General features: G+C 61.4%; 1 protein-coding gene across 1 annotated transcript; it reads right to left on the minus strand.

Annotated features, from left to right (window-relative positions):
* Positions 1 to 5,452: 5,452 nt before the first annotated feature.
* Positions 5,453 to 16,764, minus strand: NUAK2 (NUAK family kinase 2). Its single transcript, XM_050327206.1, has 7 exons — positions 16,473 to 16,764; positions 11,837 to 11,957; positions 9,963 to 10,114; positions 8,993 to 9,058; positions 7,950 to 8,069; positions 7,522 to 7,654; positions 5,453 to 7,440 (listed from the first exon to the last, which is right to left on the minus strand). Exons 1-7 carry the CDS (start codon positions 16,689 to 16,691, stop codon positions 6,317 to 6,319), a joined length of 1,935 nt encoding a protein of 644 aa, XP_050183163.1. The 5' UTR covers positions 16,692 to 16,764; the 3' UTR covers positions 5,453 to 6,316.
* Positions 16,765 to 17,287: the final 523 nt, after the last annotated feature.

Below are 17,287 nucleotides of genomic sequence, written 5' to 3' on the forward strand. Positions count from 1 at the left end.
CCCTGCCCCCGAGGTCAAAGTGTCTGGAGGAGGAAAAATTTCCGAGCGGAAAAGCTTGAGGCGGTGCAGAGACACAGCCGGCGGCACCGGCGCTCACCTGGGGGGGACCAGGGTCACCACGGCAGGTGCCAGTGCCATCACGGCAGGTGCCAAAGTCACCGTGGCAAGTGCCAATGCCACCTGTGCTACTCTGACCGGTGCCAGCGGCGCTGTGAGCAGTGCCAGCTCCACCACGGCCAGTGCCTGTGCCCCTGTGGCAGTGCCACTGTGAGAGTGACACAGTGACCTGTGAACAGCAGCACCTCGAGCTCGTGAGGACTCAGCAGCCCCAGGGGAGCTGTGTGGGGAGGGGGAAGCCCCGACTTCACCCCCCTGAACCCGAGCAGAGCCCCGGTGGATCCGGCTGCTGTCACACCCGCGGCCGATCTAATAATTTAATTGCACGTTTAAAAATAAATACTCGTCTGGGGCTGGGGGAAAAAAAAAGGCTTCTGGAGGAAAATGAAGAGGAATTTAATTAAGGGCAGTGCTGGGAATGTCTCTACCACAATAAAGATAAGGAGGATCAATTGCTTCTTCCTAGGATCAAAGCAGAGGGCTGGAGGGGGGGAAGCGGGGCTGTCGGGAGGCTACAAAGCACCGGGGAGGGAGGGGAAGGCACACAAGGGAAAGCAGGAGAAAGCCAGTTAGATAAGATTAGAGAAATAACTGATAGAGGGGCTCTCCCAGGGCTGACAGGACTCGTGGGTCGATGGAGCCTGGCGGGGGCTGGAGGGGTCCAGCTGTGTCCTTGGAGCCCCCCGACCCCAGAACCACCCCGGGAGGAGCAGGGGAATCCCAAACCATGGAATATCCTGAGCTGGAAAGACATAAGGATCATCCATCCAACCCCTGGCCAAAGGTCCCCCAGGCCTGCCAGAGGGTCCATGATGGCCCTGCTGTCCCTGACCCCAATGTCCTCCCAGCACCAAGAGCTGTGGGCAGAGCACAGAGGTGTGGGGATGAACCGTGGTGTGTCCCCAGCCACAGCCCCTCATCCCAGCCCTTCAGCTGCTCCTGGGGCTCCCCAGGCTTGCACAAGTGGCTCTCACCCCTCAGGCACTGCGGGTGTCTGGGGTGCAGCCCTGACAGCTCAGTGACTCACTCAGGTGGCCCTGTGGGTCACCAGGGGTTGTGACACCTTCTCTCACCAGGATGGCATCTCTGCAGGGCCCAGGCCAGCACCCCTAGGGCTCCTGCACTGGGAAAGCCAAATGTGCCCCAACACCACGGCCCTCCTGGCTGGGTCTGCACAGCAGTGGGCACAGGGCTACCTGAGCCTGCAGAGGGGGGAGCAGGAGGCTCCAAAACACCTGTGCCAAGAGCCATTGCTGCATCACCGCCCAGCCCAGCACCGTGAGGGAGCTTGTCCCATGTCTCACACGGGAAAGGAGTGCAGGCCCGCTGGGAGCTGCAGGGGAGGGTGATTTTCCCAGCGTATCTGGTTGCCTGCGAATGCAAAGAAGCACCCAGACAGGTTTCCTGAGAGGGCCGGACCTGGCTGGTCCCGATTTTGGGACTCTGATACCCATCCAAGGCAGGCTGGGAGTCCTGATGATCCAGTGAGGCAACGCTTTGCATCTCCAGGCGCCCGAGTAACTGTGTGCAACTCCTCTGCTCCAGCCATGAAGCGGGCACATCAACCCCCAGCTCCCGCAGCACCCAGGAGGGCTGTACCTCACCCCTGCTGTCTGCAGGGGCTGGGGCATCCCTGCCATGGCAGGGGCACGTTTTCATCCCTCTGCCAACTTCCTGCAGGGGCACCGAGCCCCGACCTCCCCGCCCGCTGCCCGCGGAGAAACGGGCCCTGCTCCCTCCTCCCCTGCCCGCTCAGGGGCCGAGCCTGACCCGGAGGGAGCGGTTCAGCCAGCTCTGGAAGGGAGGGACGAGCTGGCAGCCTGGCACACAGACAGCATCTGGGTGTGCCCCGTCCCCGTGGAGCCCCCGTGGCAGCCCCGCTCTCAGCGGGTCGAGCCAGCGGGGCCGGTTCTCCCGTGGGAGCCCCACCGGCTCAGAGCCTCCTGTGCCTGCTTTGCACGCACGTGGGAAGCGCTTGGGAAACCTCTGGGGTTTTGTTGCCATGTGGCAGCGATCCCCAAAGCCGTGCCCGGCATCCCCAGGGCTCAGGGAGGGATGGGGTGTGCGGGGCAGGGCACTCAGGTGAGCTGAGTCCGGGGACAGCTTGGAGGGGCAGCTCCCTGAGAGCAGTGACAGCACCCAGGGAACGGCTGGAGCTGTGTCAGGACAGGGTCAGGTTTGATCTCAGAGAAGGTTCTTCCCTTCCAGAGGGTGGTTGTGCACTGAACAGGCTCCCCAGGGCAGTGGGGTCACCAGTGCTGGGTCCCCAGCAGAGTGTAGGATCGCATTTTAGGTCTCAGATTTGATCCAGCCATTCCCTGTGCTCCAGGGAAACAGGATCAAAGTTTCTGGGTGCCGCTCTCTCCCCTTTTTTGGGCCGCTCCAGGCTGCAGCAAAGGGGCCATTGAAGACGGGAGGACTTTCATGTGGGGATTTCTCTTCTTCAGATCTTCAAAGAAATCCAGCAATCAAACAGGTAGTTGTGGAGGCACCTTTTAAAATAGAAAAAAAAAATTAAATAAATAAAATAAAAGCCCCACTTTGAAAGAATCACAGGCAAAGAAACACCTAAACTTTGTTGTGTTAATTGTTCCGGCACTCAGAGTAATGACAAAATGTCTCAGAACTGCTGTTGGCTCCAGGCCCACCATGTGTCAAGACAGACAGAAAATGCTCCAGCAGAAAACCTGAGGGAGACAAAACCAACAATGGGAGATTCCTGTGGGAAGGAAGGGCAGCAGATCAGGCACGGCCAGAGAGGGATGACCCCCAAAACCCCAGAGCACCCCTGAGCTCAGCGCCCTGGGCATCGTTAGGAGCTGGAAGTTAACGAGGACTGGCTGTGGCCCTTCCTCCAGCTCTGTTCCAGCGGTGTGAGGCCGGTTCTGGGAAGAGGCAGAGTGCTGGGACACAGTCATGTGCGTGGCTGTTGCTGCAGGCTGTCCCTGGGGTCACAGCATCCCCCCCTTCCCACACCACATCTCCCCGATCCTGCTCCGCCTGCCCCGCTCCCAAATATGGGCTCGGCGCATCCGGGCTCCCCGGCACAAGCCCGGGCAGCAGCACGGGGTGACTCAGGCAGCGCCCCCGGGCCAGGGGAGTGCCCACAGCTCTGCCGGGAAAGCCGCCCGGCCCCGGCAGGACCTGCTGGGAGTGGTGCCGGGGCCGCTGGCTTTGCTGCCTCAGCCAGCTCGCAGCTGCTCCATCACCAAAATCCCCTTTGCTCCCTTTTTAAGGGCGCTGCGGGGATGCTCGTGGATGTCACACAGGGATGGGGCTCCTGAAACAGCCCCCAGATGAGCAGGGGTTGTGGGTCTAAGCCTGGGGTCTGAGTGACCCACTGAGACACAACCACCCACCCCTATACCCCCCTTAAAAATCCCTGGAAATGCACCATTTCCATGCCTGAGAACCCCCCTACACCTGCCCTCTGGAAGTGTCTGCAGCACCAGGCCCTGCAATGCAGCAGTGGGGAGGTACCAGTGTCCCCCAGTACCCCAGGGCCCAGCAGGAGAGGTCCAGGCTGTCCCCCACTTTGCTGTGGGCCGCCTTCACCTGGATAATCCCTTGGGACAGTGACAAGGGAAGCTTGCACTGGTTGGGATAAACCCCAGGGCAAGGCCGTGTTCCAAACTCTCCAGCATCCACTCATCACCCAGGGTCGTTTATCCTTGGGTGTTTCTCCCTACTTCCCTCCCCCAGGCCATCCTGGCAGGAGCACAGCCCCGCTCCCACTTGTCCCTTGGGCAGCAGAACTCAGCAGGTCAGCTGGAGTCACCCCCAAAAAACGGCATTTTCCCAGCAAAAGGCTGCTCTGAGGTCGTTGTCCCCCTCCTCAGACACCCACGGCAGGGGCGGGAGGGAAGCGGAGGGTTTGCCAATCCTCGGGATGAAAGGGCTGGATAAAAGAGCCCTCAATAATGGTGGTGGTCTGAAAGGGGGGCTCAGCCCCCGCCTGGGCTGGGGGGCAGCTGCCAGGCAGGGGGGACAGAGGCAGCGGAAATCAGGGCCGGGATGAAAGGAGCGTTTCCAGGGCCTGGTGGGGGAATGTCGGGAGCAGAGAGGGGAGGGGGCACCAGCAGGGTGGGGGCACTCACTGCACCCCCTCCCAGCGATTCCAAGAGGACTCCAGGCTCAGGCTGCCTCCTTCGCCCCCCCAACAGCATTGCCCACCCTTGCCCATCGCTGTGGCCCAGGGTAAGTTGGGCAGGGAGCCCGGAGCAGACCCAGGGAGCTGCCACTAACCCGGGATGGGCTGGGCTGACCAGACACCTGCTCCCAAACTGGCACGAACACCGGGACAGGGGAGGAATGGGGTGGGCAGCGTGTGCCCCACACCCACACGGTGCCCACCCGGAGCTGCCACAGCTCCAAAACCAGCACACACGGCTGTTTTCCTGCAAATCATTAACAGAGCAGGACCTGGGATGCTCCGAAACCAAACCCACAGACGCCTCCCTAAAAGGAATCTCCGTCCCTCAGTGGCTGTTAAAGCTCAGCCCGACCTGACGCCCACCCTGGGATGCTCCCGGTGCCCTGTGGGTGCTGCATCCCCAGCTCATCCCGCCCCACAGGGCACCGGGACTTTGTCCTGGCTGAGCTGGATGCCCTGGGAACAGCTTTAACCGCTCCAGCATTTCTTAATGGCTCGGGAAGCACGCGGGGAATGCACGGTGGGGGGCCGAGCGCGGTGACCCCCCCTCTGTGGCTGCAGCCTGGTGGGACGAGGGTCAGCATTCCAGGCAGGCAGCCCTGCCACCCTGCCCCTGCCCCCTGGAGACCTGAAATGGCTCTTATTAACCCGGCTGGAAAGGGGAAAGCATTGCAGGGCTTTATGGAGCAATAAACCAGGTTTCAATGGCGAGGCAGGAGAAGGGGGTAAAGGAAAGGGCTGCAGAGGGGGCAGATCTGACAGCGAGGGCTCAGCTTTGCTGGTCCTTCCCCCAGCTGAGGCACCTGCAGGTGCTGTTAGAGGTGATGGCAGGTGCCCAGGAGGCACCTCCTGCCACCTGGGTTCTGCTTTTTCAGCAGCTGCTCAGCTCCCAGAGCCCCCAAATCAGAGGTGTCACAGCTCAGCACCACCCAGGGCTGCAGGAGGCACCACTTAAACCCAGTCTGGGCTTGTGCTGGAAGCACTGGGGGACGCTGAGGACACGCTGCAGGAGGGTGTCACACCTCACAGGGCCTGTCTCTGAGCAGACTCCCACTCACCTGGACTGGAGGCACAGCCACATCCCCCCAGGAGCAGCACAGGGAGCCCCCCGGGGCTGGGACAGGCAGCTCCAGGCAGCCACCCCCATCTCCCCTCCCCTGGCACCCAAGAGAACAACTCACATTTACCATTTGCTTTTAATTTAATAGTTTTCTCCAGACCACAGTTGTAGGAAGGAGGGAAAACACACACGCCCTGGAGAAGGGAAAAGGGCCAGCAAACACATGGCAATAGTGCAACGGAGCCTGGTGAGACAAGGACACAGACAGCTCCCAAAAAACAGCCCTGGGAGGCCGTGCTGGAGCCAGACACAGCCCGTGCTGCTGACACTTTCCATCAGGTTGGACAAAGGCAATAAATAAAGTCACGGTGCCTCACCAAAGACACCTTTTTTTTTGTTTTGTTTCTTTTTTTTTTTTCCTCAGCATTCCAATAATAGACGTTGGCATCAGAGCATCGTCTCAGCCTGGGGTTTTGGCCAGATCCAGTTGTGTTTCTCAGTACAGGAGAGGGAAGAGCCGTGGCCTGGGCGGTTTGGCCCCTGTTGCCAGCACGTCCGGGGAGCCCAGCCCACGGGCAGCACCTTTCAGCCCCTCGCCAGCACCCTGCTACATCTCCAGCTCGTTTGAGGTATATCACCTGCCCCACCCCGTGACCTTGTGCAGCCAAAAAAACAAAAAAAAACAAACAAACAAACACCAAACAAAAAACCAAACCAGTGCAAAGAAGAAAACAAATCCCCCCAACCCCCCCTGGTTTGAGATGAGATGAGCCTGTTTGCGAGGGGAGGACGGCAGCGACGGAGGACCCCCCCAGCCCCTCCACGGAGGGCACTCAGAGCTTTGGCCCATTGAATGTCCCTGGGGCACCGAGGGGCACGAGGCTGCCAAATAAATACATGGGACGTGGGTCAGCAGCACCAGCAGCCCCGGGGCGGGGAGGGCTCGTCCCCCTCCCCCCAGAAACGCACCACCCCCGGGGGTACCCTCAGCTCAGCTTCCCTCCCACGGCCACAGCGCAGCGGAACCCCTCGGGGACGCTGTCACAGCCCGCCAGGGACAGACTGCTCTCTGCCAGGGGGCTCCGGCAGTGGGTCACAGTCCAGCGGCGCATCCTCCGCCCTCCCTCCAGCTCCTCCTCCTCCTCTCCCAGCCGCAGCAGGCTGTCGGCGGACACGCAGCCCCGCATGCCCCCGGCGCCGGGGGGAACCCGGGCGGGCAGGTCCAGCTGGTCGAAGGACTCTGTGGACAGGATGCTGTCCTCGCTGACGGCGCTGGACGGGCGCGCTCGGGGCGCCTGGGGCAGGGGCACCTCGCCGAAGCCCCCGAAGCCCTGCCCGGGGGGGCTCTCCGGCTCGGCGCTGCTCGAGGAGAACTTGCCGTTGTGCTTGAGGATGCCCTTGCGGCGGGCGGGGAGACCCTGCGGGCCCTGCCCCGGGGAGGGGCTGTCGGCAAACACGCTCCCGTCCAGGTCCAAGCTGCCCGCGTCCAGGACATCCCCGGACTCGCAGCACTCCAGGGACGAGTAATACCCCGACTCCCTCGTCGGGGGCTTTTTCAGTATTCCCTTCTTGGGCGCTGCTGCAGTGCCCGTGCTGCAGGGCAGCATTCCAGAGGACAGGATCCGGGTGAGACCCGCAGTGACCCCCTCCCCGTCCTCCCCCTTCGCCTCTCCCGCGGGCGACGCCAGCGGGGGCCCGGGGCTGGGCACCTTCTGCTCGCAGGAGTTCCTCTTCTTCAGGATGCCCTTGGGCCGCTTGAGGATGGACTTGGAGGGGTTCTCCAGGGCCACGGGCACCTCCTGCAGCGCGTGGGAGACGTCGTTCTCCTTCTTGGACTTCTTGAGGGAGCGCTGGCGCTCCAGGGTGACGCCGGGGATGTGCTGCTTCAGGAAGCAGCGCACCTTGGAGCCGTTCTCCAGGAGGGGCCGGGACGAGCGGCGCAGCCACTCCGCCACCGTGGCCAGGGGGGACTCACTGTCCCTCAGCAGCTCCTGCTCCCCGACGGGCATCCTGTAGCCCCAGTTGACCCACCAGTGCGTGGCGATGTCCTCGATGGTGGCGCGGCGCTCGGGGTTCACCATCAGCATCCACCGGATCAGCCCGCAGGCGTCTGTGGGGAACGGGCAGGTCAGGCCCTGAAGGGGGCACGGGAAGGGGAGGGGGACACGCAGGGTGCCGGGGGTCTGCCCACCTGACAGCTTCGGGGGCTCCCGGTAGTCCCCACTCGTGATCTGCTTGACCAGAGTCTTGTAGTCGTGGCCGTCGAACGGCATCGTGCCGTGGACCAGGATGTAGAGGAGCACGCCCAGGGACCAGCTGTCCACCTGCCAGGGGGACAGAGGAGCCTGGAGGGGGGGCAGCAGGACCAGGCTGCCCTGGCCGACACCCCACCTGGGCAGGATTCCCCACCAGAGCCTCAGTGAGGGCTCCTGGAGTGGCAGCAGCCGCAGGGCAGGACAGACCGTGGGGCAGCACCAGCTCCACCTCCCCTCCTCCAGCACATCCACCCCACTGTGGCTGCCACACCCCAGCCAGGCAGTGTCCAGCCTCAGGGGACCCAAACCACCCAGCACTTTCCCCAGTCCAATCCCCACCCACGGGAGATGAGTCCCAACCTACCTCGGGGCCCTTGTAGGGCCTCCCGTTGATGATCTCAGGGGATGCATACAGGGGGCTCCCACAGTAGGTCTGCAGAAGTTTGTCCTGCTGGTAAACGTTGGACAGCCCAAAATCTGCAATCTGGAGAGACATTTCCAGCCATTATCCAGCAGCAAAGCTTCCCTGTGCAGCCAGAGCAGCTTTGCCACCTGGAACTCTCCAGGTACAAACCTGCCCGTGGTGCTGGGTGCCCTCAGTCTTCTTGGGGAGCAGCAGCAGCCTGGCTTTCCACCCCCTGAGGTTACTTCTGTTCCTCTCCCCCTCCCAAAAAGCTCCTCCCAGCTGTTACAGCAGCTGCCCTGTGGCTCTGCCCCTGTGTCCCATCCCCAGGAGCAGAGGCAGCTGGAAAGGTGAGCTTGGAGGGAGAGCTGCTGGGCTCCCCTCCAGCTCCTTCCCAGCCACCCCAGGCTGTCTCTATCAGCTCCACCTTGCACACAGGCTTTCATTATCCTCGTTACACCTGCCAGTGACACCAGGCAGGAGGTGCAGAGGCTGCGTGCGAGCTCCCAATTGCAAAATTATCCCTTGCAGAGATAAACCCCACAGCCTGTCATCACCAACCACACAGGTCCCTGGCTGAGGCCACGCTGTGCCCTTTCTCCCTGGCAGCTGCAGCAAAAAAGCATCACTTGGGGCCAGCAGAGCCAGAAACTGCCTCACACCTGGTAAGGCTGGTCCTTACAGGAACTGGGAGTTTCCCCTGCAGAGACCTTTCTCATCCAGCTGGTTGTGCACCGACCTGGGTGCTCAGACTTTGCCCTCTTATCAGCAGGCAAATATCAGTTATGGCTTTACCAGCAGCTTTGAGGCTGGGCCGCCTCAGATAGCAGGGACAGGCACAGGTGCCCTCCTGGCTCCCCATTTCCTGGGAAAACAGCACTCTGGGTGACGCCAGCAGTCCCAGAGCTCTGGGAAGCACCTTCCCTGGGCTTCCAGGGCGTTGTGGCCACCTCCAAGCTGGGCAGCACCCCCGTGGGCCCCCTCTGGCTCTGCCAAGCCCTCACCTTGATGTTGCCGTTGGCATCGAGCAGGATGTTCTCCAGCTTGAGGTCCCTGTGCACGATCCCGTTCTGCGGGAGGGGAGGCAGAGCCAGGGTTAGGTTGTTTATGGAGTGCTGGAGGAAGGGAGAGCCAGGCCCCTGGGGAGGTCACTGCCGTTCACAGGCACACGCACACAGGGCACAGGAGCAGCAAACAGCCCTGGGTGTGCCACCCAAAGACAGGCTGGGAGCCACGTCCCGGCCTGGGCGCTGCCAGCTCCTGGTGCTGCTCAGAAATGCCTGCCCCAGGTGCCACCCTGGGCTCCCCCACCCTCCCCAGCCAGGAGAGCCCCTGGTGCCAGCTCCACCCAGGCACCGTGGGCACAGCTCTGGGCTCTGCCAGGACCTGCTGCTGCCCAGCTAAGCAGGGCCCCAGTTTGGTTTGGGTGCAGGAGGTGTCCTGCAACCCCCCAGTCCCTGCCAAGGACACCTCCTGCAACATCCTCCAGGGAGACCCTCAGGCTTGAGGGTCCTTCCAGAGCAGGCACAGCTCATCCCACAGTCCTGGAGAGGGTTTATAGCTGCACATTCCCTTCAGGAACAGGACGGGTGACCCAGGGCTTGGCTTCCAGCCCCATGGACAGCCCTGGGCGGCTCCTTCTGGGAGGGTGGGACAGGAGGCGACAACTCCCTGGCCAGGTTAGTCACCCCCACACCACAGCAGCCAGAGCCGAGGCCCAGGGCTCCCCAAAAGCTGCTGGGGCGCTGCCACACCCCCCAGATAAGAGGCAGGATCAACCCCTCTCCTGGGAAAACCAAACAACCACGAGCTCCCCCCACCTCCCAGCCCGGGCTCGGCTTCCCCACCGGGCTCTGCGTCCCCCCCCAGCCCCGGCTGCTGCCCCTCTGCCTGCAGCTGGCCCTGCAGAGCACTCAGGAGCCCATCCCTCTGATTTTCCCCGGGAATGCCCCGGGAATGGCGGTGCCAGCCCACCTTGTGGCAGTAGTAGACGGCAGACACGACCTGGCGGAAGAAGTGCCGCGCCTCCTGCTCCGTGAGCCGCTGCCGCTCGCTGATGTAGTCGTACAGGTCGCCCTTGCTGGCGTATTCCATCACGATGACGATCTTGCTGCTGTTCTCAAACACTGCAGGACACGGGGAGGTGGGGGGGGTTGGTTAGGAGAGGTGCTTGGAGCTGCAGGAATTCTCCTTGGCACACGCGCTGAGGGAGCGACCAGGTGAGGACTCCCCGGCACTCTGCCCATCCCACCCCCCGCCCTCACCCTTCCACAAAACGGGGTGTGGGAGTTTCTGCAGGTCAGGGGATGGACCACCAGGGCTGCCAGCCAAACTCTCCCCCCCTCCCAGTGCTACCAGGGCCGCTGGCCAAGCAGCTCTGCAGCCACAGGGCCCACGAGCAAGGGCTGTGCTCTGCCAGGAGGTGGCTGAGGCACGAGGTCTCTGCTAGGAGCCCCTGCCAGGGGGGAAGGTGGCAGTGCTGGCACAGCCCACGGCCTTCCTGAGCATTCTCATTGCTCCCAAGGAGGCTCCAGCTGTAGCCAAGAGTCGGAGCGTTTTCTTCCTGTTTGCAGAAAGCTCCCTCAATATTTTTGAATTCCAGCAGTCGGGGGTGACTCAGCCCTTGCAAACACTGCGTAGGAACTGCCAACCCACTTGCTTTTGTTTGGAGGACAAAGGGACTCTGGAGCCTTCACACGAGCTGGGAAGGCAGGGAGAGCCCAGGGAAGGCAGGGAGAGCCCAGGGAAGGCAGGGAGAGCCCAGGGAAGGCAGGGAGAGCCCAGGGAAGGCAGGGAGAGCCCAGGGAAGGCAGGGAGAGCCCAGGGAAGGCAGGGAGGCCCAGGGAAGGCAGGGAGAGCCCAGGGAAGGCAGGGAGAGCCCAGGAAGGCAGGGAGGCCCAGGGAGGCAGGGAGAGCCCAGGGAGGCAGGGAGGCCCAGGGAAGGCAGGAGAGCCCAGGGAAGGCAGGGAGAGCCCAGGGAAGGCAGGAGAGCCCAGGGAAGGCAGGAGAGCCCAGGGAAGGCAGGGAGAGCCCAGGGAAGGCAGGGAGAGCCCAGGGAAGGCAGGGAGAGCCCAGGGAAGGCAGGGAGAGCCCAGGGAAGGCAGGGAGAGCCCAGGGAAGGCAGGGTTTTCACCAAAGTGGCTGCAAAGACTGACCCAGCTGGAGATTTGGGCTGAGTTTGGTCCTAGCTAGAGCTTGGGAAATTCCCCTTTGGTTGGTTGGTGTTGTCCCAACACCCCGGGGAGCAAAGCCCAGCCCTGGCCATAAAGCCAAGCCCGGGAGCACCAGGAGCTCTCCCAGAGGTTTGGTTTTTCCAGTGCCCCAGGGGAGGGAAAGAGGAGGACTCCAGCACTGAGATTAACTCCTGCCTTGGGCTGAGAGCAGAGTGGTGGAGATTCCCAAGGCTCCCATGACTGGGGAGAGTGCCCAGCACAACCACACTCAGCAGAGGTTCCTGGCTCCCATCACAGCACAGCCTCTCACAAGGCTTCCAGCTCCAAAAAGAGACTTTTTGAAAGAAAGGAATGAAATTTCCCAAGCTGAGTGAGTTCCCCCTCTGGGCAGGAGGGGATGGGACAAGAAGGGCTGTTTCTGGAGCAGGTATTTCCCCTCACCGCTGCTCTGCAGAGGAAGAGAGGTGGGGAAAGCACATCCAGGCAACAGCTGCTTTCCCCACCACAGCTGAGTCACCAAAAACAGCGGCCTGGTCCTGTGAGGGGGGTGAGGGGCTGGGATAAAGTCCCCCAGGGAGGGCAAACCCACCCAGCGGGAGCTGTCCTGGTAAGTCCTGTGAGGGGGCTCCGCTCAGGGAGACGCTGCTGGAGAAGGGAAGGGGCAGGAGGGCTCACCTTCGTGCACAGCGATGATGTGGGGGTGGTTGAGGGAGGACATGATCTCAATCTCCCTCCGGATGTGGACAAGGTCCTGCTCATCCTTGATTTTGTCCTTCCGGATGGACTTGATGGCCACCTGTGGAGGAGCACAGAGGGTCACCCGGCTGTGGTTCCCCCAAAGGCAGAGCAAGAAACCCACCCCACTGTTTTGGGAAAGGGCTCACAAAGAAGATCTCAACGACCCAGCTCCTCCTCGTGCCTGTGTCCAAGAGCAGAGCTGCCCAGCTCCACGGGAACAGCTCCACGAGAGCAAACCCCATCGATCTGGGGGTTGTGCTTTCCTTTTTGTGTCGCTGCACAAAAGGGAGAAGCTCCCCCTGCCTCCCCCAGAGGGGCTGCCCTGCTCTCCTCCCGCAGGTAGCACAGCCCTGCTCCTCATCCCTGGGCTCCTGGGACACAATTCCCGGGCTGGGACCGTGGCCAGCCGAAGGAATGCAGCCTGCAAGCATGGCTTGGGAGATAACAACAACAACAACAACAACGACAACGACAACACCTTCTGGGGGTCATGAAAGAGAAAAATAAAACCAAAAAAACCCCACAACACCCGTGTTTTGTTCTCCTGGCAAATACTGATTCCAAGGAGCTGGTGGTGTGGAGGGAGGAGAAAGTTCGGATTAAAGAGGAGATCCCATCCCGGGCACAGGGTGGGAGACCCAGCACAGGCAACCAGAGGTGCTTTGCAGGCTTTCACTTGGGTTTTCAAGTTATCCCCCACAAGGAAATAGAAAGGGGAGGAGAAAGAAGGGTAAGTGCTGGAGAATAGATGCCTTCTAATCCTCTTTCAAAGGGGCTGGGCAGAGACAATGTGCTCCTAGGGTCGAATTTACAACTGAATCCAGCAGAACCTCTTTTTTTTTTTTTTTTTTTTTTTTTTTTTTCTCCCAGACAAGAATGCGGAACAGCTTTAATCCTGTAAAGGGACCCCCTCACCGGTCTCCCAGCAACAGGGAGAGGGGCCACAGACCCCCCTCGGGCCCCAGCTGCCGGCTCAGGAGTGATGCTCATGGCCCTGCTGCACAGGGACCCTCCTCCTCCTCCTCCTCCTCCTCCTCTGGTGGAGCAGGGTGGATGCTCAGCCTCATGCCCCTCTGATTTAGGGGGGCTGCCACTTCAGGGGAGGAACCTGCACCAGCCCCAGGGGCTGAAGCAGAGCAGCAGAGTGGACTCTGGCCAGGGCAAGCCCAATAACCCAGGTTTCTTTATAAAACAATACTGAAAGTGCTCAACGCTCCTCGAAACTCAGGTATTCTTTCCCCCGACCTTTGTGTAGGTTAACAGCTTAAAGTTTAACAATTTTTTCCTCTTGCCCCAGTTGCCTGACCCCTGCTAGAATGCAGGCAGAGCTTTCATGCAGCCAGCCAGCCTTCCCAAATTCTTGTTGGCTCCCTCTATTCCTCCCACACACACACTAAAGACTGACACCCAGCCCAACAGTGTTTTGGGGGGCACAGAGAAGATTTCCTTGCTGGCTGGGTTGCTCACACACATCCAGTGCTGAGCCAGGGCTCAGGGCAAGATCCACTATCCCTAAATGGTGAAGTGGCTCCAGGCTGCCAGCGTGGGAAGCCTCGGGAGGTGCCCCTGGCTGTGCCCAGCAGTGCTGGAGCACATCCTCAGCACTTAGTGACCTGCAGGCAGAGCAAGTTTTGGGTGCTGTGAGAGCCCCAGGGCTCTCCCTGAGGAGCTCTGCCCTCAGGCAGCTGGGCACAGGGAGGGCACAGCACTGTGAGGGTCCACATCTCACACCTCAGAGACTGAGCCAGCCGCCCAGGGTGGGGTGGTTTATCTGCCTGTCAATCCCTCAGCCATCCCATCCTTCCCCAGGGGTTCCAGCAAGCAGCTTTGTTCCCAAACTTCCCCTTTCTAAGCGGGCTGGCAGCAGAGGGTCTCCCCTTGAGACAGGGAAGGCCCATCAGCCACCCTGGGGAGGGGGACCAGCAGCTTCAGGGACAGGCAGAGCCACAGCCCCCACCATCAGTGCCAGGGGGAGAATGTCCTGTGGGAAACAGCCCCAAGAAGTCCCACTGGAGCCTTCCTCCAGGAGCTCAGGAGCACTTTCCAAGTCAAAAAGGCTTTTAATTAAAAAGTTTTTTGGGGGTAGAACAGGTATTTTCAGCAGCTGCTGAAAGATGCATTAAGCTACAACCTCAGGCAGCCCTTTAGAAGTTGTTCCAGACTGTAAGGGCAGCATTTCATGCTCCATGAAATATGGATTACAACCCACTACGGAAGAGACTGGAGATCAAAAGAGGCTTTGCCGCTCTGGAATATTCCAGGTGCTGCCTCCCCCTGACACCCCACGAGCCCACAGAGACACTTGTGACACCGAGGAGAGTCCCACGGGAGGTCCCTTGTTCTGTCTCACTTGGCTGCAGGCCAGGACTTGGGAACCAGGCTGGGAGAAACACCAGGCTGGGAGGAAAATAAAGGGCCCAGGTGCTGCCATGCAAACAGGGGCAGGAGACAGTTTGTACCCTCACTTTACTGAACTTTCAACCCCAAAAGACACAAAGCAAAAGAAAGGGAATTAAAAAAAATAATAATAAAAAAAGAACCAGCAACTGTCTCCCCACCTGATGTTGCAGGGACATAACCTTTTTCCAAGGACTGGGAAGGGCACTCAGCAGAAGAAACCCACCAAAAGGCACCAGCAGCACTTCAGCTGGAGGAATTCTAACCAGAAAATGGTTTTACAAGACAACAAACGTTGGTGGAAGTCCCAAAACATCCTTTGGCTGCAGCAGCCTGGGCTTCCCCGCTGCCTACCAACTGATTTAGGCTCAGCCTGCTCCCAGCTCAGGTAGGTTGGTTGAAATCCAGAGGGGGGGAAAAAGGAATGCAGGTGGTAAAACCAGATGGTTCAATATTCAGTGGCTCTGACAGAGGCAGCTTCTGATTAGCCAGAGGCTAAACCCACGAGCATGGAGCAGCTCCAGCTTCACAGCCTCAGCTGGCACCGTGGGATCCCACGAGGGGTAACCCCTACCTGCTCTCACACCTTGGTGTTTAGGAAGTGAAAGCCACTTAGAGAAGGAGCAAATAACAACCCAGCTCAGGATAAGCCTCCAGATTAAACAGGTCCGGAAGTGCTGAGTGCTACAAGAAAGAATTTGTGGGAAGAGGAGAGATTTGTGGTTAAGTCTCCTGTGCCTACATGGCCAGTCTGATGAGGGTACCAGTTAACAGAGCCTTTGACTATCTCCATCTCCCCGAGGAGCCATGGCCTGTGTATTGAATTTGCATTACAATAGAGCAGCGCTGCCCATCCCGATCCCAAAGGGCTTCCAGAGATGGCCGAGTTTTCGGGAAGTTCAAAGATTCCCAGCTTTACTAGGTGCAGACAGGGAAAGCCAAATCTCGCCCATCCTGAGGGGAGGGATCCTTCAAGCTCCGTGGGTGGAAGCTGCATTTCAAGGCCCTGATTATGCAGCAAAACAGCAGCTTCTCCAGAATCAGATAGGCTAATGGAAACGGCAGCTCTGACTTCATTAGGAGCTGTCGCGTTACACAAGAAAACCTCTCAGATTTACAGCTGTTCTCCTTGACGGGACGGAGCCGATCCCACACCCTGCTCAGCCCCGGCAGCCTGTCCGGGCCAGCCCTGCTGCTCACAGGTCACCTCCCTGCTCCCCCGTGGTCAGGGCGGTGTGACAGTGTCTTTTTTGGGTCCCCATCCCACACCTCGGGGTGCTCGGGGCTGAGAAATCGCGTCCAAATTTGAAGCCCTGCAGATTCCCGGAGGACAGGGCAGCCAGGACAGCAGCATCCCGCGTTCCCGGGGGTGAGGGATCCCTGTGGAAGGCTGTGAGCCGTGCCCTGCACGGCCCCACTTGCTCCAGCGTCGCTGGAGTGAGTCAGGATTTTGGACAGACGCTGGGCTGTGCCGGCGTGGCCCTGGGTGCCCCACACTGTGTGAAAGCCAACAGCGAACCCAACCCAGACCCAGGGCGAGAGGAAGGGAAAAACCCTTCAGACTGGAGTGCGGTGTTTGCTCTGGGCGGCCGGATCCCTGCCCGCCCCTTCCCGCAGGAAGCCCGACGCGGTCAAGTGGGCGAGAGGAGCTGCAGCCCCCCGGCAAGGGGGGACGAGGCCCCTCCGGGCTGGCCCCGCCACCGCTGTGCCCCCTCCTGCGGCACGGGGTGGGGGGGGCAGCGCCGCAGCCTCCCGCACACTGCGGCGGGAGCGGGGCCGGGCGGGGGCTGCGGGGAGCCGGGAGCGGCGGGAGGAACCGGGACGGGCGGGATGGGGACCCACCGGAGCGGGGGGATGCGCCGCGAACACGCTGCTCGGAGAGGGGGATGCTCGGGGGTCCCGCACCGGCGCACGGGGAGGATGCGCCGGGGACGGAGTGGAGGGGGGAGCACCGGAGGGGGAGGCACTGGGGCCGGGCTGCTGGAAGCAGGGGGGATGCTCTGGGGCCGCCGGCACACGGGGGGGATGCACCGGGGTGGGGAAGTGCACCGAGGACGGGGGGGATGCCCCGGGAAGGAAGGGGATGCATCGGGACCACGCTGCTCAGAGCGGGGGGATGCTCAGGGACCCGCGCAGGGTGAGGATGCACCGGGGAGCAGGGGAGGGGGATCCTTACCAGCTTCCCGGAACGCTCCCGGGCTTTCTTCACCTTGCCGTAGGTGCCTTTCCCCAGCGTCTCCAGGAACTCGTAGCGGTGCTTGAGGTTGTGCTTGTGGTGGTGCCGCTTCACCGCCTGCTTCTTCATCAGCGGCCGCGGCGACTTGATGAGCCCCTCGGCCAGCGAGGCGGCCAGTGCCGAACCGGCCCCGGGTCCCGGCACCGCCGCCCGCTCCATCCTGATTCCTGATTCCTGATTCCTGATTCCTGATTCCCGATCCCAGCCCCGGCTCCGCCGCCGCCCGGCTCGTCCCGGCCCGTCCCGGCCGATAAATGCGGCGGCTCCCGGGCCGCGCCCCCCCGTGCTCATTGGCGGCCGCCGCGGCAGCCCCGCCCGGGGCCGGTACCGGGGGAGGGGGCCCGGGATGCGGGGAGACCCCCCGGGCAGCGCTGGGAGCGGGGAACACGCGGGCAAGGGTGGAGAGGGGCGATCCACGGAGCGGGGAATGCACAAAGTGCGGGCACGGGGAGGGCGCGCAGAGAAAATCCAGGGACAAGGGAGAGAGAGGGCACAAAGGGGGGCACGGGGGGGTCCCGTAGGCAGGGGGGGAAGTTGAGGATTTTCCAGGGGATGATTCAGGAAGACTTGAGCCCAAAGGGTGGGAAGAGGAGTGGGATCGGAGCGCTTGGGAGGGTCAGGGCTGGAGAGGGGCTTTGGACAAGGACCTAAAGTGATGGGAGAAGGGGGAATGGTGTCACACTGAGACAGGGCAGGGTTAGATGGGATATTGGGAAGAAATTGTTCCCTGGGAGGGTGGGGAGGCCCTGGCACAG

The sequence above is a fragment of the Myiozetetes cayanensis genome, unplaced genomic scaffold, assembly GCF_022539395.1.
Source record: "Myiozetetes cayanensis isolate MyiCay16 unplaced genomic scaffold, myiCay2020 scf32, whole genome shotgun sequence".
NCBI classification, from domain to species: domain Eukaryota; kingdom Metazoa; phylum Chordata; class Aves; order Passeriformes; family Tyrannidae; genus Myiozetetes; species Myiozetetes cayanensis.